This window comes from Hippopotamus amphibius, chromosome 16 (assembly GCF_030028045.1).
Source record: "Hippopotamus amphibius kiboko isolate mHipAmp2 chromosome 16, mHipAmp2.hap2, whole genome shotgun sequence".
Taxonomy (NCBI): domain Eukaryota; kingdom Metazoa; phylum Chordata; class Mammalia; order Artiodactyla; family Hippopotamidae; genus Hippopotamus; species Hippopotamus amphibius.
The window spans coordinates 30,331,700-30,358,275 of record NC_080201.1 but is presented as its reverse complement, the minus strand read 5'-3'; the positions used below and the strand labels follow the sequence as shown (position 1 = coordinate 30,358,275).

General features: G+C 51.4%; 1 protein-coding gene across 1 annotated transcript; it reads left to right on the top strand.

Annotated features, from left to right (window-relative positions):
* MMP2 (matrix metallopeptidase 2) lies at positions 1–25,187 on the top strand. Its single transcript, XM_057712008.1, has 13 exons — positions 1–479; positions 3,062–3,288; positions 4,191–4,339; positions 5,407–5,535; positions 5,754–5,927; positions 8,612–8,785; positions 9,401–9,574; positions 11,444–11,599; positions 12,848–12,983; positions 17,134–17,270; positions 18,349–18,508; positions 22,697–22,806; positions 24,284–25,187. Exons 1-13 carry the CDS (start codon positions 324–326, stop codon positions 24,385–24,387), a joined length of 1,986 nt encoding a protein of 661 aa, XP_057567991.1. The 5' UTR covers positions 1–323; the 3' UTR covers positions 24,388–25,187.
* Positions 25,188–26,576: the final 1,389 nt, after the last annotated feature.

Here is a 26,576-nt window from a genome sequence, read left to right as displayed (position 1 = left end):
CAGCCCAGCCGGCCACATCTGGCGGCTGCCCTCCCTTGTTTCCGCTGCATCCAGACTTCCTCCGGCGGTGGCTGGAGGCTCCGCATCTGGAGCTTTAAACATACAAAGGCTTTGCCAGGACCGGCGAGAGCGGGCGGCGGCGGCGGCGGCGCGGGCTGGGGGCCGGACCATGCGTCGCTGAGCGGGGCAAAGCCGAGAAGACCTAGTGGAACAGCCCCTCGGAGCGCAGCGCCGCGCGGGGGAGCAGGCGCCAGCCAGGCAGCGACGCGGCCACACGCACCGAGCCAGCCACCCCCGGGCGACGCGCGGGGCCCGGGAGCGCAATGACCCAGGCGCGAGGGGCTCGGGGCGCGCTCGCCGGCCCCCTGCGGGCGCTGTGCGTCCTGGGCTGCCTGTTGGGCCGCGCCGCCGCCGCGCCATCGCCCATCATCAAGTTTCCTGGAGATGTCGCCCCCAAAACGGACAAAGAGTTGGCTGTGGTGAGTTCCGAAGCTAGCCTCATCCAGCCAAGTTTAGACAAACTTCGGAGGTGGAGGAAGGACCACCCCTCCCCCCACCCCCACGGTGGGCACACAGCGTGGGGGAGGGGCTTCAGTAAACAGCTTGGGGTGGTCTTTGGCCCGCAGAAGGAGGGGTGGGGGAGCTGTGGTAAGAGGAGAAGGCTTTTGGTAAACAAGTTGGCAACTTTCCGGACATGGGGGGGAGAGCCACCAGCGGTGGCGGGGACGGGGGAGGGGGGGGTGCTTTGGGAAACCGCTGGAATGGGCCCCTTTTGCAAATAACAAGGACATTGTCTAGTATCCGGGATTTGGCAAAGGGGGGGCGGCTCTGTAAACAACTCTTGGACACATCTGGGGGAGCTGGCTAACAAGGCCTTTAGCCAGCGACCTGGTAGGCCTTTGGCAAAAAGCCTGCAGGCGGCTCTTTTGCAAACGGTGGAGGATCCTTTAAACCCCTGTGGGACTTAGGGAAGAGGATCCTTTCGCACACAATTTGGATAAAATTTTGCACACGTGAGGATGGGAGCTCTGGGCAAAGCGGAACTTTGGCAAACGTCTGGGAACCTTTGGCACACATCTGGAGAGGGGCCTTGGACAAACAGCTCGAGGGGGCCTTTTGGCAAGTATTTGGGGCAGAAGGGAAGCGGACAGCGCATCTTTTTCCAAGGGCTCAATGAGCAAGTTGCTCAAGGAAGGTCAAGGGCTGGACCTCAGAAAGTTTCGCCGAATTCCTCCAAAGGGGTCGGCGGACAGAAGGAGAGACTGGCCGGCAGGGCGGAGGGAGGGGCGGCACGAGGGCCCCGGCGCGTGGGGCGGAGGCGGACTGAGCCCGGCTCGGGTCGGAGAGCGGCCAGGGAGCCCTCCCTCCTGGCGGGGCTCCGAGCTGCGGCTCAGATGTTGTTTTGCGAGCGCGCGCGCGCGCCTGGCCCGAGGGACATCGTGGCCACAACGTTGCACAAGCAGGGATGGAGGCAGCTGAAGGGCACTCCCCCTCACCCTGTAGCGCCTCGGGCTGAGGACCCCTCAAGATGTTCCTTCCAGCGCACAAGACATCTGCCCCGTTACTGCTTCAATCACCTTAGAAGGCCCCCACTGCCTTCAGCATGGTCCCCAAATTGCCCAGGACTGGGTCCTCATGCCCTCTAGTCACCTGGGGAACCCCTTGTCAGGATGTGACACCACCCCTGCCCCTTAAGGCTCCAGCATCTAGGTCTCTGACTTCCCTGGACAAATGGGTTAGGAGACCTTACATTTTTAGGGGGCTGTTATTCTCAAGGATCTGGAGCTGATCTGAAAAATGATGGGGCTGTGGTTGAGGGTGAAGGTGGAGCTTTGGAGCACTGAGAAAGCTACCTGTGTCCCCACACCTTCTACAGCCTCTGGAAGTCCATGTTGCTCAGAGGCAATGCAGTGGGGGGCTTGAGTCAGCCTTTGAACTTAAACTGCCTGGCTTCCAACCAGGGGGGGTACACTAGTAAATCTTGGGCAAGTGACTTCTCTCTCTCAGCTTCTTCTGCAAACTGAGGGTAATGGTACCTGCCTTGAGGTTAAAGCAGAGGTAATCTTAGACACTTCGAAGGGTACCTGGGACATGGTAGGCACTCGATGCTAAGTGTTAGTCATTATATTGTTGTTGTTGTTGCACCTTTTAGTTCCCCTTTCCTAACTACCCTCCCAAACAAGGTTAGGGCCCCAGTGATAAGATCTCCTGGCTCCTCCCACCATTCCTACCACGTATTTACTTTTTCACTTATTTGTGGTCCATCAGCCTCCCCACACTGGGATCTGAACCCTAGAGACTAGAAATGTCTGTCATGCTCCCCACTTTACTCTCAACACCAGCACCGGGCTTGGCACCTGGTAGGTGTCAAAAAGTATTTGTTGAAGAAATAAATGAGCTGATTGGTCCCTGCCTCCCTACAGGGGCTTGTGTGGTTTTGGCCTCCTTTTGGGCAGAGCTGGCTGCACAGTCCCTGAAGGACAGGACTGTTTTCCTTTAGGAAATGGCAGATCCAGGATTTAAACCCAGGTCTGTCTGTTGCTGGAGCCCAGGCACATAGCCCTTGAATCTCCTTAAAGTAAAGAGAGGGAAAGAATCCCTATGTCATCAGCAGTTTGGTGGATTAAAAGAGATGATGGAGGTAAAGAGGGGGTGGTAGAGAGGTACAGTTCTAAGCCTGGGCTCTGGAGCCAGATTGCTTGTGTCCAAATTCAGTTCTGCCATTTGTGAGCTGTGTGATCTTAGGCAAGTTTCTTAACCTCTCTGTGCTTTAGTTTCCTCCTCTGTATGATGGAGATAGTCATAATGTCTACATGAGAGATTTGCTGAGAACATTAAATGAGCTAACACATGCTGACACCAGTGCCTGGGCATACAGTAAGCTCCCAACATGTGCTCCCAAGTCATGCTCTCTACAGCTTTTATGTCACTCGGCTAGTGGGCGACAGAGCTGGTTTGGGAACCTGGGACTCCACCCAGTGCCCTTGGGTCCCTGACTCCTTTTATCAATACTATGCCATCCTAACGTGGCTGATTGTGCCGGGGTGCTTATTTCTTCCAGCAATACCTGAACACCTTCTACGGCTGCCCCAAGGAGAGCTGTAACCTGTTTGTGCTGAAGGACACACTGAAGAAGATGCAGAAGTTCTTCGGGCTGCCTCAGACAGGTGAACTGGACCAGAGTACCATTGAGACCATGCGGAAGCCACGCTGCGGCAACCCCGACGTGGCCAACTACAACTTCTTCCCGCGCAAGCCCAAGTGGGACAAGAACCAGATCACCTACAGGTGCCAGGGCAGGGCTGTGGGAGGTAGGGCCCTGGGCCGAGGGACACTGCATCTCATTGGGCGTTGCCTTCTCTCCCCTCCAGGGACCCAGCAGGTATCTTGGGAGGACTTGGCATCTTAAGGCATTTGCATGCAAAGTTCTTAGGACCTGGAGTCAGATAGACCAGGACTTGAATCTGATACTTACTGGCTTTGTGGCATTGGACTTCTTCCTTTTCAGTGCTCTAAGCCTTGGCTTTCCAATCTACAAAAAGGGGTTAAAGCAAAGCCTTACTTATGAGTCAGTTGGGAACTGGATCACACATACAAAGGGTTTTCAGTGTCCAACTTGTAGCAAGAGTGTGATAAATGCTGGTCACTATTATTATGGGATGAGGTCATCGGGGTGGGTAAAGGGAGCTTGATGATTGGTTGCTAATTGGGTTTTATGTCATGTTATAGAGTTGTTCTAATTGGTTGTCAGTTGGGCTGAGAGCTTTGTTCTGTACAGCTCACGCTGGACTCCAAGGATGAGATCTGTGTGCTGTGTCCTGTAACGCACTGTTTACTCCCCCATCCTCCTCTTCCCTGGGCCAGAGGGAGGGAAGAGACTCCTGAGACAGGGCCTGAAGCTATGGTTAGATCTGAGGCTCCACGGGACCGCAAGCTGCTCTGGGCGGGCTCTTCTCCCAGGGAGCCCTACTCAACATGCACGCACATATGCCTGCATTTGTATCCACACTCACAGGCACACACTCGTGCACACAGACTCACACCCCTCACACGGACACACACACTCGCACACCTGTGCACACGTGCCCACCCTTGCACACCCACAGTTGCGCACACACACCCTTGCACACAGGCACACACACCTTCTTTGCACACCCATACACACTCACATGCGTTTCTGCCTCCCCTAGGATCATTGGCTACACCCCTGATCTGGACCCCGAGACAGTGGATGATGCCTTTGCTCGTGCCTTCCGAGTGTGGAGTGACGTGACCCCACTGCGGTTTTCTCGGATCCACGACGGAGAGGCTGACATCATGATCAACTTCGGCCGCTGGGGTAGGCAGAAGCGGGGCCAGCAGGGGGGTCAGTGCCGAGACAAGGGGGCAACCTGGACATTAGAGAGGCACAGCGGAGTCCCCTTTCCAGCTTAGCTAGGAGGGCAGAAGATGCAGACACTGGAGTGGCGTAGATGGGAGCAGACACTGGACAGCCGCATTGATGGGAAGTCAATGACCTGACTCCCTGGAGGCAATATGAACCTGAAAGCCAATGGCCTCCCCACGCTGTCCAATATGGTAGCCCCTGGATGCACAGGGCAACTTACTTTTAAATTAGTTAAAATTAAATAAAATTTAAAATTCAGTTTCTCCATCACACTAGTCAGATTTCAAGTGCTCAGTAGCCACATGAGGCTATTAAGTGGGACAAAGAACATTCCCATTGTGGCAGGAAGTTCTATTGGGTGACACTTGTAGACACTCAGGAACTCTAGATGTGAGAGTGGGTCAGATACAGTGGGCCAATGTAGACGTGAGAGTAGGTGGAGTGGAAACCGGGATCCTAGGCTCCATGCAGGCTGGGGTGGGAATACTGGCAGTAGTGTAGACACGAAGGTAGGCAGTGTAGACATGGTGATGACATGTCATGAGGGTAATGGCACAGGCACAGGAGACAGGACAGCACGTGGGTAGATGGTATGGCCCGGGGTGGCAAAGTGCTTATAAGGGTTAGTGTTGTGGCCACTGGGGATAGTATGACTTGAAGGGAGGTGATATGGCTAAGAGAACAGTGTGGACATGGGGGTGGTTGGTATAGACAAAGAGGGTGAGTGATGAGGAGACTGGTGTGGCAGTGTAGGTGTGTGGGTAGCTGTAGCGTCATTGGCAGTAGTGTAGACAGTGAAGGCTGGTGGGAGAGATTCTGGGGTCTGTGTAGACCATAGGATGGTGACATTCAAGTCAGCAACACTCCACTGGCTCTGTGTCCCCCGTTCCCGATAACCCAACAGGACAGGGGAAGAGGACAGATATTAAGTAGGCTAAGGGCCCCAGCCACGAATGGAACGTGGCTGGGTTTCAGTGCCCAGCCAGGGCAGCTAGAAGCTGAGATCCAGTGTGTTTCAGAGCACGGAGATGGGTACCCTTTTGACGGCAAAGACGGGCTTCTGGCTCACGCCTTTGCCCCGGGCCCTGGCGTTGGGGGAGACTCCCACTTTGACGACGACGAGCTGTGGACCCTGGGAGAAGGGCAAGGTAAGAAAGTGACCATCCGCATGCCCAAGCCTCCTCGCCGATCCTCTGCATGCCTCCCTGTCACCTAGCAACAAGGACTGTGGCTTCCCTGGCGACTGCGGACCCCTCTAGCTCCTCAGATGGGAGGGGGAGGGAGGTCACACACCCCGGTGAGTCAGAGTCCTGGTCTCCAAAGAAAGCCCTGGAGAGGCTCACCCTCCACCCTGTGTGGCCCCTAGTGGTCCGCGTGAAATATGGGAATGCTGACGGGGAGTACTGCAAGTTCCCCTTCCTGTTCAACGGCAAGGAGTACACCAGCTGCACGGACACGGGCCGCAGTGACGGCTTCCTCTGGTGTTCCACCTCTTACAACTTCGACAAGGACGGCAAGTACGGCTTCTGCCCCCATGAAGGTGAGTGTCCTCCTGGCCCCAGGCCTCCACACTCCTGACCTCCACACTCCCCAGGCCTGGCACTGCCAATCAACCAGTGTCCCCTCAATTTCCTTTAGGCCCCGCATCCCAAGTTGAGCCATCACTGTGCCCCTCTCATCTGTTCCATTATTTACATAATACTTTCATTAAATCAATTCCTTTTTTTTCTTTGTTTCACCATTAGTAATAATATCTTTTAACTCACCGGTTTGATGTGCTAATTATTTTTTTCTAACATGCATTAGAATGAACTTAGAATGATTAAAATGCACAGTGGGTCTCTTGAGAACCAGTCTCTACCCTCCAGCAGGATTGGAGGGTCAAGGGCATGAGGAGAGGCTGGGGGATGGATCAGAAGCCTAGCAGAGAGATTGCAAGGCAAGACTCAGACACCAAAGCTGGTATCCAGCCTGGCCTGGGGACCCCAACCTGGCTTGGGGATGCTGACCTGGGGAATTTCAGCCATCTCTTCTGGTTCTGATGCAGACTCTCTGAGTGTGTGTGTGTGTGTGTGTGTGTACCTGTGTCTGTGTCTGGGAGCTATTCCATCTGCCTTTCTTGGTCTCCATCTGTCTTTGCTTGAGGCTGCATCTCTGTGTCTTGGCAAAAGCATTAGGTTTGACTCACTATTTGTGTGTGTGTGTTTGTCAATGCCTGAGACATAAGCTTCCGGTATTTTGAAGCAATGTAGAGGAAAAAGTTTTTTAAAAGGGAGGGTATTGACATATACAGTCAATCCTTTTTCATCTATCCTTGACACACTTCATAATCAAAAATCATAAAAGGACAACATACATTACTTCATACCCTATCAAGTCACTATGTTCAATGATTCTAGAGATCGAAAGCTGAGAAAATTTGGGGAAAATGGGAGAAAGTCCAAAACCTTTTAAAATACGTTTTTCTTCACTATCCCATAAAGACCCCTTGATTATAGATGCCTCTATCTCCTTGGCTGTAATTTTATATGTTTGTGAATCTCTCTGACTTTATTGTGACTGAACCCTAAGCACCAGCCACGCCAGGAAAGAAACAAAGAGCTAATTAACTGTGTTCCTGTTTACGCTTTTGGTACCAAAGCTCACGCAGTATTTTGTATTAAGTAAGAGTTCAAGGCATTGACCATTAATAAGTCAGAACTATTTAAAACCAAAAATATTTAATGTATCTTGCATTTCCCAGTAGGGATTTGGGTGGCATTAACCCTCCCATGTGTCAACCCTTGTGTTTAGAACAGAATGTCTTGATAATAGAATTAGAAACAGCTGGAATTCATAAGTCCGGGAAGGGTTTTTCCCTGCCCTGGACATTAGCCGTTTACTTGGTTTTGAGCCAGATGCAAGTACGCACGACATGCACGTGTTTGGGTCTTGGGGCAGTGGTTCTAGTTACTCAGCCCCTCCTGACTGCTGAGTCAGTGTCTGCTTCTCTCCATCCCTTTGGGGGCAGGATCTGAGAGGAGATGGGGGCTTCCTGGGTGGTAGAAATGCAGCTGATGGGAGGCCAGAGGCAGAGACTGGCCTCCATCGAGGTTAACACTTTGCCGTTCCCACTTCAAGGCCACCAAGGTATCCGGCTTCAGTGTTGCCTTCTCCATGTAATCCCCTCGTTTCTGGCATGGCAGGAGACGGTCACTTGGTGGGGGAGAGGGGAGTGGAAAGGGTATGGGGCCCTGAGACCTGCGATGGGGGGGCCAGGGACTGGGCTCGATTCTGGCCGTGGTGGAGTTAACGGGGGCTGGTGAGGTCACCTCTGGCGCCGTCGTGCACAGATGGTCCTTGTTACGCACTTGTGGTTTTGCTAGTTGGCAAATCCAAAGACACACCATTTTGTAACTTTGGGGTGGATGAGGGGACGGGGGAGCAGGGGAAGAGCCCAAGGCAGACGAGCTCAGGCTCAATCCCACCATCTCCCCTGAACTCTCCAGTCATGGCATGTCTTGGGGAGGTCAGAGTGGGAGCCTGGGGTGTGTGTTAAAAGGTTCCCCAAAACACCACCTCCCCCTCCTGCCCTCCTTCTCCTCTCCTCCTCTCCCTCCTGCAGGGACCGCAGCATCCAGGAAGGGGCCTGGGGTTGAAAGGAGGTGAAGCTCTCTCTGTGTGCGCAAGCGTGTATGACAGAGTGAGGAAGAGAGAGACTGAGATTAGTGTGTTTTGTGGTTTTCAGTTACAGCCCTTATCCAGTTTTTCCCTTTATGTGACCATGCGCCCTTCTGGAACCAGCTTTCTCCAAACCTCGGTTTCCCAACCTATCAAATAGAGAGACTCTTGCCATCCTGCCCACCATGGATGGTATATTCAGCAATCCACAGGGATGCGGGCATCGACCAGGCAGAGTGGACAGTGATCCTGGGGCTGGGGCAGGGATCTGGAGGCCCCTTGATGTGCCAGGTGGTAACTATTTTATTGCTGGGGTGGAGGAGGGCAGTCCATAATGTCCCAGGGGAAGGATGGGGTTGGCCAGGGAGGCAGGGGTAGTTACCCCCTGGGAACTCAGAGAAGCAGCAATTTACCAACCAGTATAGATGTTTTTTAATATTTTTAATATTTTACCAACTCTGTGAGCAGGTGGGCAGCCACCTGCAGGTGCCCAGCGGACGCTCAGGTGGGCAGGTGGATGGTCTCCCTCACATTCGCACCCTCCCCCTCTCTCCTCCACCCCAGCCCTGTTCACCATGGGTGGCAACGCCGACGGACAGCCCTGCAAGTTCCCGTTCCGCTTCCAGGGCACATCCTACGACAGCTGCACCACGGAGGGCCGTACCGACGGCTACCGCTGGTGCGGCACCACTGAGGACTACGACCGAGACAAGAAGTACGGCTTCTGCCCCGAGACCGGTGGGTGTCACGTCCCTGCCTGTCCTTTGATAGCAAACCCACCGGAGCCCTGTCCCCGCCCCCTTTCCCCGGGATAAGGGTGCTAATCAGGATGCTTAGCAGCTGGTCCAGCTCGGACACCAAGATCAGGACAGACGCTGGGCACCAGCAGCCAGCTCAGCCGAATCGGTTGGTGGTGCCTGACGTCAGGCCCACCCAGGACCCCCACGGTCTCAGCCTCCCTGGCACCTGTCTCTTCCTCTCTCTGATCTCAGAGTCTCTATCCCCTGCCTTTGTCTTAGTCTGTATCTCTTTTGGTCTCTGTTTTTCAATAAGGACTTCCTCCCTCCCTCCCTTCCTTTCTTTATCCCTTCCTTCAACAGATATTTACCAAGTCCCTCCGTAAACATGCGTCACACACAGATATTTACCATGTGTGATGGAGCTCTGGGTCTCGGCAGTGTGTTGGCACCCTCAGCTCTGCCCAGCCCCCTTTGCCCCTGGCGCCCGTGGCCCCATCCGTCCGCCCTGCACTGAGCGAGCACTCAGTAAGCCCGGTTTGTTAATGTCCGTGTCATGTCACTGCTCCCTGGTGGTGGCCTCCCTGCCCACTGACCCATGTCCCTGACCCCACAGCCATGTCCACTGTGGGCGGGAACTCGGAAGGTGCCCCCTGTGTCTTCCCCTTCACCTTCCTGGGCAACAAGCATGAGAGCTGCACCAGCGCCGGCCGCAGTGATGGGAAGTTGTGGTGTGCGACCACGGCCAACTACGACGATGACCGCAAGTGGGGCTTCTGCCCCGACCAAGGTAGGAGCCCTGGCCATTGGGCCACACACGCCGCCCTGCCCACATCCTGGCTAGAAATCTTCCAGAGTCCCCGCCCACCTCAGCCACAGACACTGCCCCCTAGATGCCCACCTACCCTGGTAGAGACGGACCCCAGCAGACCCGCCCACTCGGCAGAGATGCTGCCCTTTCCTGGTGGAGACGGGGTCCCTGCTTGGGCCCCGCTTCTCTGGGCAGAGACATGGCCTCCGAGATAAGACCCCATCCATCCCAGTACCCGATTCCCGGGTGGGAACCAGCTTTCCCGAGGAGGTGCGGCTTTTCCTTCCCACCTCTGTACCCCTCCAGGAGGGACTGTGACACCCCAAAATGTCTCAGTGCTGGGCACAGGGAACCCTGCCTCAGAGAGATGATTCTCCTGCAAGGCATTCTCACTCCAGCGAGAGCTGCCTTCAGGGAGCTGCGTGGGCAGGAGAGAGGAAAATAGGAGGTGCCCCGTCCTTGCTCTCCCTACCCTCCATGCAGCACAGGCAAGCCCCCACAGCCCTCTGCCCCGTGGGCACCATTCTTTGCCAGGTTGTAAATGGAGGGGTCCTTGTCAGTGCTGGGTGCTGAAAATACAGCTGCCTGGGACAGCTCTCTGCCCTCCAGGACTCACAGGCTGGAGAGAGAGAGAGACCAGGAGACAGGCCATGACCATACTGTGTGGTCACTGCAATGACCAGGATCCTTGGGGACACTGTGCCCACTCTTAGGCTGCAGGGCCCAGTGTTGTTGGGTTCAAGGCCCCAGATGGCCGGGTGAGAGTGCTGGTCCTGGGCCAGCCAGAATTAGGTCAACCTCTCTTTAAGTTACTTTTCTTCATTTTTATTCTCAATGAGGTGGAACTTGGAGAATGCCAACTAACAGAGGCTGACCAAAGGAGTTTTTCTTATCCTCCGCCAATTGCCATGCTAAGACATATCCTGACTTTGCCTGCTCTGCGCCAGCCTCTGCCTAAAGGTGGGGCTCTCCACCTGCTGGCGTGGTTTAAGGCTGCAGAGCAGGCATGGTGCTCCAGGGAGTGTACTAGTGTCCTAGGGCTGCCAAAACAGAGTACCGCCAACCAGGTGGCTTAAAACAACAGAAATTTATTCTCTTGCACTTCTGGAATCATCTAGAAAATCAAGGTGTGGGTAAGGCCACGTCCCCTCTGGAGGCCGTGTCAGTCCAATCTCCGCCTCTGTTGTTGTTTGGTCATTTATGTTCATCTCTATGTATCTTCTTATGAGGACGTGGGTCACACTGGATTAACCCTACCACAGTATGGCTTCCTTTTAACTTACATCTTAAATTTATCCGCAAAGACGCTATTTCCAAATAAGGTCACTGTCACAGGTACTTTGGCAGACACAATTCAACACACAACAGAGTGTGACAGTAGGGTCTGCCCACTGTCTGGCTTGAGCCTGGGTAACCACTCCAAGTGAGAATCTCTTTACTGCTTCTCTTGGAGCAGAAATGGTGAACCCTGGGGTAACCTCTTTGGAGACCCTACAGAGCAGGTTTTGCCCTTGGTCTTTATAGAGAAAACAGAGCCAGGAAACAGGATTTTTAACAAATGGGACTCTAAGTAAAGGATTTGCTGATGCTGTCTGCTCTCCTTTATAGCATGTGTGCAGCCCCCTGAAAAGGGACAAGGGACTATGGTCAACTCTACTTGAAAGCAATAGGCATGGTCTCTTCACCCCAGACTTCTTGGAAGAAGGGAAAATCAATGCATGCCACTTCCATGCCCTGAGCCCCACCATGGGGATGTCCTCATGTCCAGCATCACCAGGCCCAGGCCTGACTTCTGTCTCATCTCTCTCCCTGTCCTTCTGTCGCCCCTCTCCTCCCTGCGGCCCTCAGGGTACAGCCTGTTCCTGGTGGCAGCCCATGAGTTTGGCCATGCAATGGGCCTGGAGCACTCAGAGGACCCTGGAGCCTTGATGGCGCCCATTTACACCTACACCAAGAACTTCCGCCTGTCCCATGATGACATCAAGGGCATTCAAGAGCTCTATGGTAAACCTCAACAGGGGTTCCCAGGGCAGGGGTCTGGGGAGGTCATGCCACTGGGGATGGAGGCTCGGGGGGTGGAACCAGCCAGGTCCAGGACTGCAGGAGACAAGCGCAGCAGTGCTAACCTGCTCTGGGGGTGCCAGAGCAACTCTCCAAGGGAGCCCTCGGACAGCCCTTTCCTTTCCAAATAACGCCAGTGTTTGCAGCCCTTTTGGCTCTCCAGAGCCACGCTCTGGGGTAGGCGGGGCAGGAATGGGCTCTCCATTTTCTAGGTGGGTCAACTGAGGTCTGAGAAAGGTAACCCTCTGGCCCAAGGTCAACCAGGTGTACGCATCCAAGTGAGGTTTAGAATCCAGGAGAATTAGCTAACCCCAGGGTAGAGTTTCCCAGCAGTGGAATGACTTTAGTGATACACGGGTGCAAGCTTCTCGTTTTCCTAACGATTCTTCTATTTCAGTGTGTAACAGAATCCATACAACTAGTACCTGAAACCAGGGATTTATTTATATCAATGCTTATAATGAGGCCAGAGTTTACAAAGTAACTCCATTTTTTAAAAAAAAAGATAAATGATATAATACTATTGGTGGTACCTGGACAAAACCAAAATCGTGAAAGTGGTTCTGGAGTGATGAAGTGTGGGGAACATTGAACTTGGGAAAGAGCGGCAGTAGAGTGAGAGGCTCCAGGTTCGAGTGCTGCCTCTGCTACTCACCAGGTTGCAAGAGATGGAGCTGGTCTTTACCTCCCTGCACTCAGTTTCTTCATCTCCAAACTGTGGCTGGTTATCCTAAGGAGTGAAGGAAGTGCCACCACCCCCCCAGTGCTGGACACACGAGTATCCCCCCGACCGCTCTGACTCTCTTGTGGGCTCATGAACATGAGCTTTGGGGTTTAAATCCCTGGGCGAGTTATATACAACCTTTCTGGGCCTCAGTTTCCTCTTCTGTAAAATGGTAATAGTGATGCCTACCTCTTAGGGATGTAGAGAGGACTGCTTCAGGGGATGTCAGGGAAGAGGATTTATAAAAGATTAAGGGCCACAGGGTTCTGGTTTCTGTTCAGTTTCCTTTCTCCAAGTCCAGGCCTCGTCCCCCACCCCCAAACCCCCGTCTTCCCTGGGCTGACACTGAGACGAGAATACTATTTCTTCTGACCCTTAGCAGGTTGGGTGGGCCGGCCTGGGGGCTCAGCCTGCAGGGGAGAACCCCTGGGGTTGAGGAGAGTCTGAGGTCAGGTGTCCTCCCCCAGGGGCCTCCCCTGACATTGACATTGGCACCGGCCCCACCCCCACACTGGGCCCCATCACTCCCGAGATCTGCAAACAGGACATTGTCTTTGATGGCATCTCTCAGATCCGTGGGGAGATCTTCTTCTTCAAGGACCGGTGAGTGCGGGAGCTTGCTTCTTGTCCTCCTTGCCCTCTGCCCCTTCTCCATTATTCTCATGCCCCCATCTCTTGCTCAAGGACCCTACTGGGGCTTCACAGAATGGTCTGTATGAGACCATTTTTGCTGCGTGTCAGATAGGTCACCATACCAGGCATTTCTTGTGCCCTCTCTTAGTCTGTGGGTCTACTAGGTATCTTGGCTTCAGGCTGCAGTTTGGGTTCAGGTATGCTCTGCATTCGCTCATTCTCCTGGTGTTAGTGGCTACTCATGGCAGATGGCAGGAGCTCAAGAGGTCAAATCAAACCACACAAGCACATTTGAAGCCTCTACTCTCAGTATGCTTGAGAATATTCCACTGGCTGAAGCAAATCACATGGCCAAGCCCAATACCTACTCTAGGGGGTGGTACTGCACAGTCAAATGACACAATATGGATGTATACTTCTAAAATAGAGATGAGGGGGGACTTCCCTGGAGGTCAAGTGTTTAAGACTTCACCTTCCAATGCAGGGGGTATAGGTTCGATCCCTGGTCGCGGAACTAGGATCCTACATGCCTCGCAGCCAAAAAACCAAAACATAAGACAGATGCAATATTGTAACAAATTCAATAAAGACTTTAAAAAATGGTCCACATCGAAAAAAATCTTAAAAACAAAAAATAAAATAAAATAAAATAATAAAATAAAATAGGGATGGAGGGAAGAATTGGGAACAATAATCCAGTCTTCCACAGGCCTTCTCCTGGAATGGCCTTGACCTCAAATATTCTATGTATGGGGAACAAGTGACCACAGGGTACAGAGAGGTGGTGTCCTTCAAGTGACAAATAAAAGTTCCCACTCAATCCAACTGTCCTAGAGGCAGGCAGAATCTAGGACTGCATTAAAGGGTCCAGCCATCATCTATCCATCATTTATCCGTCCATTCATCCATTCATCCATTCATCTACCTATCCATCATGCATCTATCATCCACTATCCACCCATCCATCCATTATCTGTCCATGCATCATGCACTATCCATATCCATCATCAAGTCATTCATCATCCATCCATCTCCCCATCCATAGAGCATAATAGTTGAGAGAATGGTTCTGGAGCCAGTTTGCCTGTGTTAGAATCCGGGACCTGCTATTAACCAGAGGCAAGTTAATTGTGTATCTTCTTTTTAACCTCAATTTCCTCATCTCTAAAATGGGACTAATATTCCAACCCATCTCATAGGGCCGTTGTAAGGATTAGATGAGCTTAATGCTTAGAACAATGCCTGACACAAAGCATGTGCAATCACACTAGCTGTTATTATCAACAAATAATTAGTTGGCATCTACTGTGCCAAGTCCTCTGCTAGGCTTTGGGAGCTGGGGGTGGGAGGCTTTGTGCTAGAGATAGAGGGGCTGCTTAATGCCTGAATCAGTGTCCTCAAAAAGAGGTCAATGGATCTCCCCCACAAAAAACACCTAGAGTGTGAGGGTTCAAAGTTTCTGCCCTCCCCCTCGGGCCCTCTGGCTGGAATCTCTGGGAATGGGTCCCAGGCATCTGCATTTAAGAAGATTTCCCCATGGGAATTCCCTGGCGGTCCAATGGTCAGGACTCTGTGCTTTCACTGTTGAGGGCCAAGTTCAATCCCTGGTTGGGTAACTAAGATCCCACAAGCTGCGCAGCGTGGCCAAAAAAAGAAAAAAATTCCCCAATGATTCTGACACACATTAAAGTTTGAGCACCCCTAGTCTGGTGTAGGAAACAGAGGCATAGGGGACTGACATGGCCGGATGAAGGAGATGTGACTGCAAAGTCAAGGGAGAGCTCTGCAGGTGAAGCAGCCCTCAAGCAGAAACGTTAAAAGAGAAGCAGATGAGGACGGACACGTTGGGGCTAGCAGCGTGAGAGTGTGTCTGAGATAAAAGAACTGCAAGAACAAAGCCATAGAGATACGAAAGTTCCTGGCTTATACCGGGAGAGCCTGGTGAGGCTGAAGATGCTACAAAAACTCTTGTGAAGGGGCTCCTCTGCTCCAGGCCCTGGGCCAGGTGCTGGGAGGGCAGATGCCAGTAGGGAGAGAGATGGCAAGAATACAGAGAGAGATGAGACCCAAAATGCAATGAGGAGTCAGGTCCATCAGGCTACGAATGCCCAGACCAGAACATGTAACAACAGATGTCAGTGCTGTCCTGCAGCCCCCATTACAGGGATGGGGAAGAGGTGAGTCTGGGAGCCCCACACCCCAGCACCACTCTTGGTCTGGAGCACTTCTCCCTAAGGAAGCCCTGACCACACGTGTGGATCTGAGTACAGAGTTAGGAGAGGGTGCAGCCTAGGCCCAGGTTGGAGCCATCCCTGGTCTGACACATCACACTTTCTTTCGAAAGGAAGTTGATGAGCGTTTAATGGGCTCCTTGAATTAATCAGTAAATATTTAAGCACTGACCATATGCAGAAATTGGTGCTAGGCATTTGTGGGGGGCAAGAAAGGCAGCAATTAAACTCAGACTTTGGAGTCAGACCTGAATTTAAATCCTGGTAGTTCCATTACCGCTCTGAGCATCATTTGCCAAATAAGGACTGTGATACTTTCCTGTATCAGGATGTTTTGGCTGCAAGTAACAGAGAATCCCAGCTGAAACCAGCTTAAACAATGGAAAGAAATTACTCCCATGTGGTACAAAGTCCAGGGGTAGGGCTGCCTCCAGGGGCAGAAAGAGGATCACTGACTCAATGATGTCTTTGTCCACTGCTGTCCTTGGCACTGACTTCCTCCTAAGGCTGGGTCCCTCAGGATCACACGATGGCTGCCAGTGACAATTGAGGCTATAAACTTCCTTGCCCGCATCCAGCAGAAGAGAGAGAGAGAGAGAGAGACCTCCAGATGTGAAATACAAGTTTATGTGTTCAATCTTATCATGCCAACATAGGACACATGGCCACTGCTGAATCGATAACATTTGCCAGGGAATGGTAAGCTCTGATAGGCTTAGATCAGTGGTTCTCAAACTTTGGCATGCATCAGAATCATCTGGAAGGCTTCTTAAGAAAGATTACTGGGCCCCAAGCCCAGAGAGTCTGATTCATGGGTCCTAAGTGGGACCCGATAATTTGCATTTCTGATGAGTTCCAGGTGTTGGTCTGGAGATCACACTTTGAGAACCGGTAGCTTAAACTCATCAGAATGGGAATGAGTGGGAAAGGAGGGACCATAAATATGGGAATTTTGTGAGGAAGGATGGTAGGGAAATAAGATAATAGATGCTGGGTAGAACACCAAGAGTGCATATTATCGTATAATATTGTGAGGTTGACATTTTACAAGCCACATAAAGTGCTTGGCACTTAGTAGGCCCTCAATAAGTGATGCTTTTTTTAAAAAAAAAGATTTTTTGACTACATTGGGTCTTCGTTGTTGCACATGGGCTTTCTCTAGTTGTGGAGAGCGGGGGCTACTCTTCATTGCGGTGCTCAGGCTTCTCATGTTGTGGAGCATGGGCTCTAGGTGCAAAGGCTTCAGTAGGTGTGGCACGTGGGCTCAGTAGTTGTGACTCATGGGCTCTAGAGCACAGGCTCAGTAGTTGTAGTGCAAGGGCTTAGTTGTTCCACGGCATGTGGAATCTTCCCGGACCAGGGATCGAACCCGTGTCCCCTAGCATTGGCAGACGGATTCTTAACCACTGCACCACCAGGGAAGTCCCATGATGCTTCTTTATTAATCCTGCCTAAGTGCATGAATCCATCATTTCAGTTCAGGAAATGATTCTGAGTGCCATCAGCCCCTGCCTCAATTGGCTTCTAATCTGGCAGGAAAGATAAGACACTTAGAAAACCAAACAAACTGCTGTTCTGGGCACTCAGTGTTGATGATTATGAGAGGCTCAGAAGAGAGAGAACACAGTAAAGGACAGAGGTAGTTAGGGAAGGCTTCCTGGAGGAGGGAGCAGGAGGGTGAACAAAGAGGTGGCTTCTCTGCTCTGGCATCTTGCAGAGGGGCTTCTGCCCGTTCTCTAGTTCTTCTCCACCCTTCCTTTGATCTTACCTTCTCCCCCCTCCCAGGGAAGCATCCTGGGATGTTTCTGAGTGGGCTTGGGAGGCATGTGTGGTTAACAGCTGCAGAGTGACTTGAGATGTGGTTTCCTGTGTCCCCTTCCCCCGCTCAGGTTCATTTGGCGAACAGTGACACCACGTGACAAGCCCATGGGGCCCCTGCTGGTGGCCACATTCTGGCCTGAGCTCCCGGAAAAGATTGATGCTGTGTACGAGGCCCCACAGGAGGAGAAGGCTGTGTTCTTTGCAGGTGTGTGGGAGGGGAGCTGCCTGGCCGTTGGCTCCAGGGGGCGCTGCATGGGCATTCCTGTGCACTGGTGGGTGCTCCCTCCCCTTTAAGGATCCACTCTTTCAGCCATCATCTGGGAGATTGGTTCAGACACCAAGCATCAACTAGCATCGGCCCACAGAACGAACGTTTCAATAACCCTTTAATTCTTTTTCAATCCTTCTGATTGTTTTTCCAGAGGGGAAATGACACTTCAGTGCTGGTGTCTTTAATGCCTTCCTGATTTTAAAATTAGGAAATTTTCCTTCCTAAAATTCCTAACAATTTTAGTTAGAATTTTTTAAACACCAATTTTTTGTTTTTAATATTTACATTTGTATCTACAGACTTCAAAATTAATTCCTTGAAAGCAAAATAAGTCAAGAGTTAAGTAATAGTACAAGGGGTCTTTATAAAAATCATCAAGGTAGGGTCATATGGATAACATTTGGGAAACCCTGCTCATTTAATCTTTATTCAAGCACCTACTGTGTGCCAGACATGCAGCCCCTGCTCTCAGGGAGCTCATGAGCTAGTGGGGGAGACAGAAAATCAGGCTGTTATGAGGGAGCACAGGAAGGGCTGTGGTGGGGGAGGGGGGCTGTGGTGGGGGAGGGGGGCTGTGGTGGGGGAGGGGGGCTGAGGTGGGGGCACAGGGATGGCTTCCTGAGGGCACTGGAGGCTCAGACAGCACTGTGAGTGCATGTTCCACCAGCCGGCCTCCCAGCTTCTCCATCCCAGCGTGATCAGGGCAGCTGCTGGCTCACAGGGGACCTTTGTGCAAATTAGAAAAAGGTGCCTCTTCACAACAGGTGTGGCACTTAGAATCTCCAGCTTGGTGAGTGAAGCCAGGGTAGGACTCACTCGCACTTGCCTTCCTTGCCAGGGACCTTCCATAACCAATTTGTAAAACCTTATGTGTGGTCCCTGATTCTGGACACTGAATCTGAAAGTGAGCAGAACTCATGTACCTGTTGAGAAAGGGGGTCCCCAGCAGGTAGATGGTGGGAGGAACAGCCTCCAGTGCCTGCCACCAACACACCCTCTTCTTCCACCCCAGGGAATGAATACTGGATCTATTCAGCCAGCACCCTGGAGCGAGGCTACCCCAAGCCACTGACCAGCCTGGGGCTTCCCCCTGATGTCCAAAAAGTGGATGCTGCCTTTAACTGGAGCAAGAACAAGAAGACATACATCTTCGCTGGAGACAAGTTCTGGAGGTAAGGGAGGGTGGTGCGAAGGAGAGCAGCACGCCGGCTGCATGGACAGAGAGAAGACACTGGCTTTGAGCCTCCTTGGTCAGGTTTGAAGGCTGGTGGGCCATGGATGACCCCTCTCTGGTCTCTAATCTGCCTGGACTATGGGCCCTCTGAAAAGTCACCAAAGTGTGAACCATTCTTGGGCACATTACTGGTACAATTCTGGTTAGACCCTCCTTTCCCTTCTCAGAAGTCTTTGATTAGGCCCATGTCTGTCTGGTCTGGGTCTCAAGCCCCATATTTTAGGGTGACTCACTGAAGAAAGGGGTAATAAAAATAAAGATAATAGCTGCTACTCTGACACTATGTGCCAGACACCATTCCAAAGGCTTTATGGGGTGGGCATTATTATCATTATTTTACAGGTGAGGAAATGGGTTCAGAGAGGTTATCTAGCTTAAAGTCACACAGCCAAGTAGTGGCAGGCTGGGATTTGAACCCTGGAATTCTGGCTCCCAGAGAACATCCTTCACTTTTCTACACTGTACCTGAGAGAGTGGGGTCCCAAAAGATGGGGCTGGTGGAGGCAGGGATGGTAGAGGGCAAACACAGGATGAAAACTGAGACGGGCGCCTATTGGAGCCAGCATCCAAATCTGGCCTCACTGGAAGCAGGGGCACCCTCTGGCCCATCTGCCACAGGCCCAGTGGCTGTGGGCACAGGCTAGCAGTTTGGAAGCAGGTAGCTGTCTGCTCATCTCCAGCTCATCTAAATGGAAGGGTCTGATTCCGAGAGGCCACAGTCAGGGCTGAGGGTCAGGGAGCCCGATATCCAAGAAAGGGTAGTGAGAGGCAGCCCGGACTTCAGGAGTTTGATTATACATCTTCACATTTCCTAGATGAGAAAAATGAGGTCCTAAGAAATTGACTAACTTGTCTGTTATTTATAGGCAAGTATGTTGGCCACAGATTATAGGATTATAACTGCTTCTTCTGTCTTCTAACCCTGGGCCCCCTGCACTGTACCCTCAGGGTCACTGGGTCAGTGGGGAAGGGGTGGTGTTCCTCCTTCCCTCCTAGCATCCCCACGTTTCCTCCTGTGGCTGCATCTGGACCTTTGTCTGCCACCCCTGGAACAATCCTGCTTCCCTCCCAAGGCCTCTCTCCTCCCCCATCCTCCCCCATCCTCCCCATTGCCCGCCCCCAGCTGCCCTGCATTCAGAAGCTGTTTGTGTCCCAGGCTGCTGTGTCAGGGTGGAATTCCAGACATATTGCTAAGATACTGAGCAACTTAAGCTGACTGATATCTCAAGCCTCAAGAAAGGAAAGAGTCAGTCAGGAAACCATGGGGCAGGCACTCTGCCCACAGGCTCCGGAACACTTCGAGGCACCGGCACGTACTGTGGAAGGGCATATCAGCATGGCAGGCACTCCAGATCTCCAAATCTTAGAATCACGCACAGTGAGAGGCCCAGCCTCACAGAGCCGTGAATCTTAGAATCATCGAACCCTAGTGTCTTTGAATCATGGTGTTGAAAGAACATTTATCATCACACCGTGACTTTACAAGCACACACTGAATGTAAACATATGGGAACAGACGTGTCCATGTGTCATCATGAGTGTATGTGTATGTATGTTTGCACACACGCATGCACGCACACACGTGCGCGCACGCACACACACACACACGTACGCACACACACACATACACGCGCGCGCGCGCACACACACACACACACACACACACACACTGATGCACAGGCTGTAGTGGTACCTTGCTGGGTTTGGGGCAGAGTTACCTGCTTCCCAGTCCTTTTCTGCAACAAGCCCACCTCCCAAAGCCCGGATCTGGGATGGACAGCCTGCTGTACAGAGGAAGTTCTGTGAATCTTCCTTAAAAGCAGCAGAACTGAAACATCTATTGGAGGATCGGGGTGGGGTTTCCAAAGGAGACAGATCTTTTTCCCAGGAGAGGTAGTTAATGAGCTCGAGATGGTGGTCCTAGTGCAGAATGTGAAGAGGCCCAGGCCTCCTTGCTGGAGAAGGGGAGAGCTCCAGAATGACAGAGGACAAGTAGCTGCTTCCAGCTTGGACAACCCCTGGTTCATGCCAGGGAGTGCTGAGCTCTTACTTCTAGAAGCTTCCACTAAGCTCACAAAAATATATTCACTATGTACCATGCACTTACCTAGGTGCTGGAAAACAGTGGTCAAGAAATAGTCACTCTCTGCCTTGTTGAGCTTACAATATCATGAAGGGAAAAAACATAAACACATACAAATGAAATAGTGATGGCTCTCGTGACAGGCCCTGTACCACATCCCAGGGCTGTGCATTTCACCTGTATTTCTCGTTTAAGGTAGATGCTATTATTTGCTCCATTTTCCACATGTAGAAACTGAGGCTGAAGTGCCTCAAGGATAAACCTTTGAAAAAGCTTGGAAACAAGTGTCTCTTATCACCTGCTCTACACTGCAATTCTGCAGCCAGAGAGGAGAAGTTCAGGCGGTCACAAAGAAACCTTTCAAAAGAGTGTACCAGCTAGCAGAAAACATTGAAGGAGGAGGCTCTGGGGACAGAGGAATGTGAAGAGATGTGGTCTCATTCAGAGCCAACATCTTCCAATGCCTCCATGCTGTATTCTGCCAGGAGGAAAAGAACTTGGAAGCAAACTGATTCATTTCTCTGAGCCTCAGTTTCATCATCCATCAAATGGGGTTGATTCCTGCCATCCCTGTCTTCCGCAGGCAGAGTGAAAAAGGAAATGAGGGCAAGTTCAAGGACACATAGCTCTGAGTCATTGCCACTCTAGAGAATGTAGTTGAAGGGGTCATGGATGTGATGTGGATGGGATGCTGGAGTTTTGAGTTGGGAAACTTGGCCTTGGTACCCCAGGTCATGAGGAAGCATGTTAGGTTTTGCAAGAAGTCTCATAATGGACCCAGGATTAAGGAAGGCTTTTCTGGCAGTTCTGAGGGTGGTGGGCAGAGGGGGAGGAACCCTGTAGAAGGGGACTTATAGGGGAAGCAGTTTTGGGCATCTGGGGTGGAGGTGGTCAGGCTGACTGTGGGGAAGAAGAGAGTCAGCTGTGTGGCTGGTGCTTGGCTGTCACCTGGATGGCATTCAAACACAGATCCACCTAGAAACTGAGCACCATGAGGGCAGGACTTTATCTTGTTTATTATGATATCCACAGCAACATAGTGGGAGCTCATTAAATATTTACAGAATAATAAATAGATTGAGTGAGTATAAGTGGAGAAGCAATGGAATCAAAATGACCCCAGCCTTTAAAAAGTTCTCCCCCAAAATTAAAAAGAGATATTACTAGTCAGAAAGAAGAATGTGCCAACTCATACTCAAGGTATTTACGCAAATTAAAGGCAGAGCCCGGGATAACGACTTGCCCTGAGAACAGCCATTGGGACAGAGGTGGCAGGAGGTTGCCCTGTGACTAACAGGGCTTGGGCTCACGCACTGCCTTGTACAGTAACCTCGCTGTCCCAGTTGAGATCATTGCCCAGGATGTGGACTGTTAACTCCACTTGACAGATGAAGAAGCAGCATTTGTCCAAGCTGAGCAGTGAAGGGCAGTGATGGGGCAGGACCCTGTCTCTGGGCTCCCAGACCAGTGCTCTTTGTACTGCAGCAGGAATCAAAGTTTGTAAGGGAACTAACATTTCCCAGATACCTACCCAGTACCAGATACTGGGATAGGCACCTAGCACGTGTTATTCCATTTCGTGTATATGTTAGTTAAATAGATTAAATTAAATATAATCCATCTTACAGATGGTCAGACTGAGGCTCAGAGAGCAACTTGCCCCCCTGGAGCCAGATGCCTGGGTTGGACTCCCACTTGGAAACTGGGTGCCCTTATTAAGCATCTGGTCTGTAAAATGGGTACTATGGTAGTAACTGTCATAGGGTTGTCATAAAGATTGACTGAGAAAGTATATTAACATTAGCAGTAATCACAAGATTGCTTTTACAGGACTGTCCAAAGTCACCTAATTAGTGAGTAGCAGAATTAGTATTTACCCGGGTCTGACTCCTTGCCCCTCAGTGCCAGTCAGCGGCCTCCCTGATGGGCTAGGTCTGGCTTCCCAGGCTCACCCAGGAGCCATCAGCCGGCCCCTCCCATCAGGTTGGGGAAGGCCTGGCCTTTAGGGAGGCCCACTGGTTCACCATGGCCCTTTCCTTGCAGATACAATGAGGTGAAGAAGAAAATGGATCCTGGCTTCCCCAAGCTCATCGCAGACGCCTGGAACGCCATCCCCGATAACCTGGACGCAGTGGTGGACCTGCAGGGCGGGGGTGAGCTGCCCAGGCCTCATTCTGCTTTCTAGGACTCCCCACCCCCAGCCAAGGCCCCACCCCTCACAAGCACACACTCCCTCATTGTGTAGGAAGGCATGCAGTGCCCCAGGAAAACAAACCAGCCCCTTCAGCCCAGTGCTGGGAAGGCATCCAGACCCCTGACCCCTGCTCACTCAGCTGGCTCCAGGCAGTAAGACCCAGAAAGGCCCCTCACAGCTGCAGAGCCTGGAGCCAGGGAGCAGGGAGGGCGGGAGGCCTGCCAGGGGCGAGAAACCTGGGCTCAGTGCCCTGGATTCATTCTGGGGTTTGGTCCAGGCCCTTTTGGGTTCTGCAGGAGGCCTTGTGACCGCCTGCCATTAGCAGAAGGATTGCTCCATTTGAGACAGGACAAGCTTTGTTAGGTCCTGCTGCTGAGGTGGCAAAGATATCCCATCAGCTCAATTTGTCCCTGGTCCCTTGCTAAATAAAACCACCAAACCAGCGAGGGATAGAATTTGGAGTTTGGAAACCATATTCCTGAGGAGGCTTCTAGGAGGTCCCTAGGGCCCTGGAAATGAGTCCAGTTTGGCTTTTTAGAGGAGATTTCAATTAAATTTCACAAAGATGTTTTCGAGCTCCTATCATATGCTAATAAGCACATGGCCCTGACCTTTAGGCACTAAGGGTCTTACATGTTCAAGAAAAAGCAGGGTACAATCAGGTGTGAGGCTAAGGATTATCTTCAGAAATAAACATCTGTTGAGTACCTTCTATATGTGAGGCTTGAAAGGAAGTAAATGAGATCATATATGTCAGGAGTAAGAAATTCCAAAGCCCATAGGGGCCAAACTGGTGGCATTAATGAGTGAAGCAGGCAAGGCAGACAGTAGGGAGTGGTGGGGTCTGTGGAGTACCAGAGAGCACATGGCTTGTTTTCAGGGGACAGTGGCTTCTTGGCTTCTGATGATCTCTGGCTTGCAAGAAAAGGGGATCAGGGTTATTAGATATTCTAACTCTTAAAAGGAAGTAAGAAAGCTGTATTTTCATATGAAATTTCCAGATGTTTATCTGTTGGCAACTTACTCAAAACAAAACAAACAAAAAACTTGTGTGAACTAAATAAAATCCATCTGTGGGCCTGATGAGGCTAGCAGTCTCCTGGTTTACCACCTCTGGAAATGGAAAGTGCTTAGTTTGGTGCTTGTGCTTAGCACAGTACTGTTATTTATATTAATAATAGCACATATCATCTAATTTAATCATTACCATAAGCCCTAAGAAGTGATATTTTTATCCACATCTTCAAGATGAAGAAACAGGGACTCAGAGAGCATAATTCCACAGCCATTTCCCTTCTTCCAGCCTCAGAGGGGTCTCCTGTGATTTAAAAGCTTCTTCCCTATGGCAGGCAGACTTGTAAAGCCCTCAGGAACTTTCCCTGTGCCACAGTGTCTGAGGACGGGTTGGTCACAGCCTCTTCTCTTTCTCATCCCAGGTCACAGCTACTTCTTCAAGGGTGCATATTACCTGAAGTTGGAGAACCAAAGTCTGAAGAGCGTGAAGTTTGGAAGCATCAAATCCGACTGGCTGGGCTGCTGAGCTGGCTCTGCCTCCCCCAGGGCCTGTCTCTCCATCACCTTCTGCACACCGGGCCCTGAGCACCAGGGAAGGACCCGGATGGGCCTGGCAGCCCTCAGCTCTAGTTAATCAGCATTCTCACCCCCACCTGGTAATTTAAGAAACCACAGAGTGGCTCTGCCCTGTGCTCAAGGAAAGGTGCTGATTGTACCCCTCCCAGGTACCCCTCCCCCTCCACATCTCCCCAGCCCTCCAGAGCCACCCCCAAAGAGATGCTCTGATATTCTCAATCCAGCCCTGCCTTGGGCTGCCCTGGTGCTGCCACATTTCAGGCTCTTCTCCTTCCACAACCATCTGTGGCTTACAGCACCCTTGGAGCCAACAGAGACTGTCTCAAGAGGGCACTGGTGGCCCGACAGCCTGGCCTGGCATGGGGCAGTGGGAGAGGGGCATGGCCCGGTGGCCACCCCAGACACCTGGCCTTCTCACTGCTGGCTGCCTTAGAACTGTCCCTACATTAACAGTTTGCTTTGTATGCACTTTGTTCTGTCCTTATGATCTTTTTTATTTTTCCACGTTGAAATTGCATTTCCTGACAGAAGGACTCAGGTTGTCTGAAGTCACTGCATGATGCATCTCAGCCCACGTAGTGATGGTCCCCTTGGTCACTCTATTTAGTATGTCCCTACTCTGTCACTTCCTTCACTGGATGGAGGAAAGCCAAGCCCCTGGCTCCCTGCCCAGCCCTCCCCTCCTCTCCCTTCAACAGTTTCCCCGTGGGAAAAATCAGTGGGTATGAATAAAGACACCGATTGAGTGGCCATGTTTGCTGACTATTTTAGCAGAGCCTTGAGAAGGCTCCCAGCCCCAGCCCCAGCCAGAAGAGGAAACTTAGAAAGCCTAAATCTCTGCTCCCTGCAGGGCACAGGTGACATCTGCTAGACAGGTCACAGCTGCCAACATAAGCAGCAAAACACTCTCAGGGTGGGTGAGCTGGAGTCCCTCTGTCCCGTGGAAAGAGCCCTGGAACAGCAGCATTTCTGTTATTTAACTGCAGGGCCTTGTTCAAGCTTTCCTTCCTTCTTGAGTCTCCGTTTCGTCATTGACCACACCACCAATTCTGATACTAATAACAGTAAACAACAGTAATACCCCTTCCATTAATAGAATGCTTACTATGTGCCAGGCACTTTACATGCATCATTTCATTTAAGCTTTACAGCACCCTAAAGAAGGGAGACTCTTTATTAGTCGACTTTTATTGATAAGGAAACTAAGGCTTGGAGAATAGTGATTTTTCAAGGGTACCATAGATATTGGGTAACCCCGAGTCAAGGCCAAAGATGACCTAGAGAAGAAGCTTTAGCTGGAAGCCGAGTTATCTCCATCAGCAACACCACCCTCCACCTCCCCCCAAACCCTCTAAGTAAACACAGCTAGGGGAGAAATGGGTGTGCTTTCTAAACACAGTTTCTATGAATGGGTGAGCTCCTTACCCCTCCTTCCCAGCAGATTGTGCAGCCTTAATCCCCTCCTATATAGAAATTCTGGACCTGCTACAGAACAGAAATTTAAGGCCTGGGGTTATTTCAGAGGCCCTTTCTGGCTCTGATAGACTTAATTCAGGCCTCTCACCGTGGGGCTGGTGGGGAAGGGGATGAGGAGTGGACAGGTCTCTCTGGAGGTGACCTTGGTAGAGTCCTCTTTTCTCCTGTGGCCTGTCCAATGGCTCAGGTCCTTGAGGCCTCTGGAGAGACTGCCTTCTATGCTATAGAGCCACAAGGGTCTGCCAGCCTCCACTTGAAGACCCCAAAGCTGGGGCAGCTTATATCATGGCTGTAATAGATTGCTACTAAGGTTCTCTGTTATACTGAGAAAATTCAGCTGCTCCACAACATCATACATAAAAGGTGCCATTTCTTGAGTGCTTTTCTATGAACACTACACCTGCGTTATTTTACTTAATTGTTACTTCAATCCTATGGGGTAGGGATTAATCTTCCCATTCTGAGATGAGTATGTAAGCTCAGCAAGGCTAGGTGGGTAGCTGAAGTCTACATCTCTCTGGTAGGGTTGGAAGATTCTGAGATCCTACAGTGGATACCTTGGAAGTTATCCAGCTGTTCCAGGGCCCAGAGTCAGATTCTCATCATGCCTCCAGTCTGCTGTGAGCAGTTGATCAGTAAAGATAAGTCCTTCACCATCTCCAT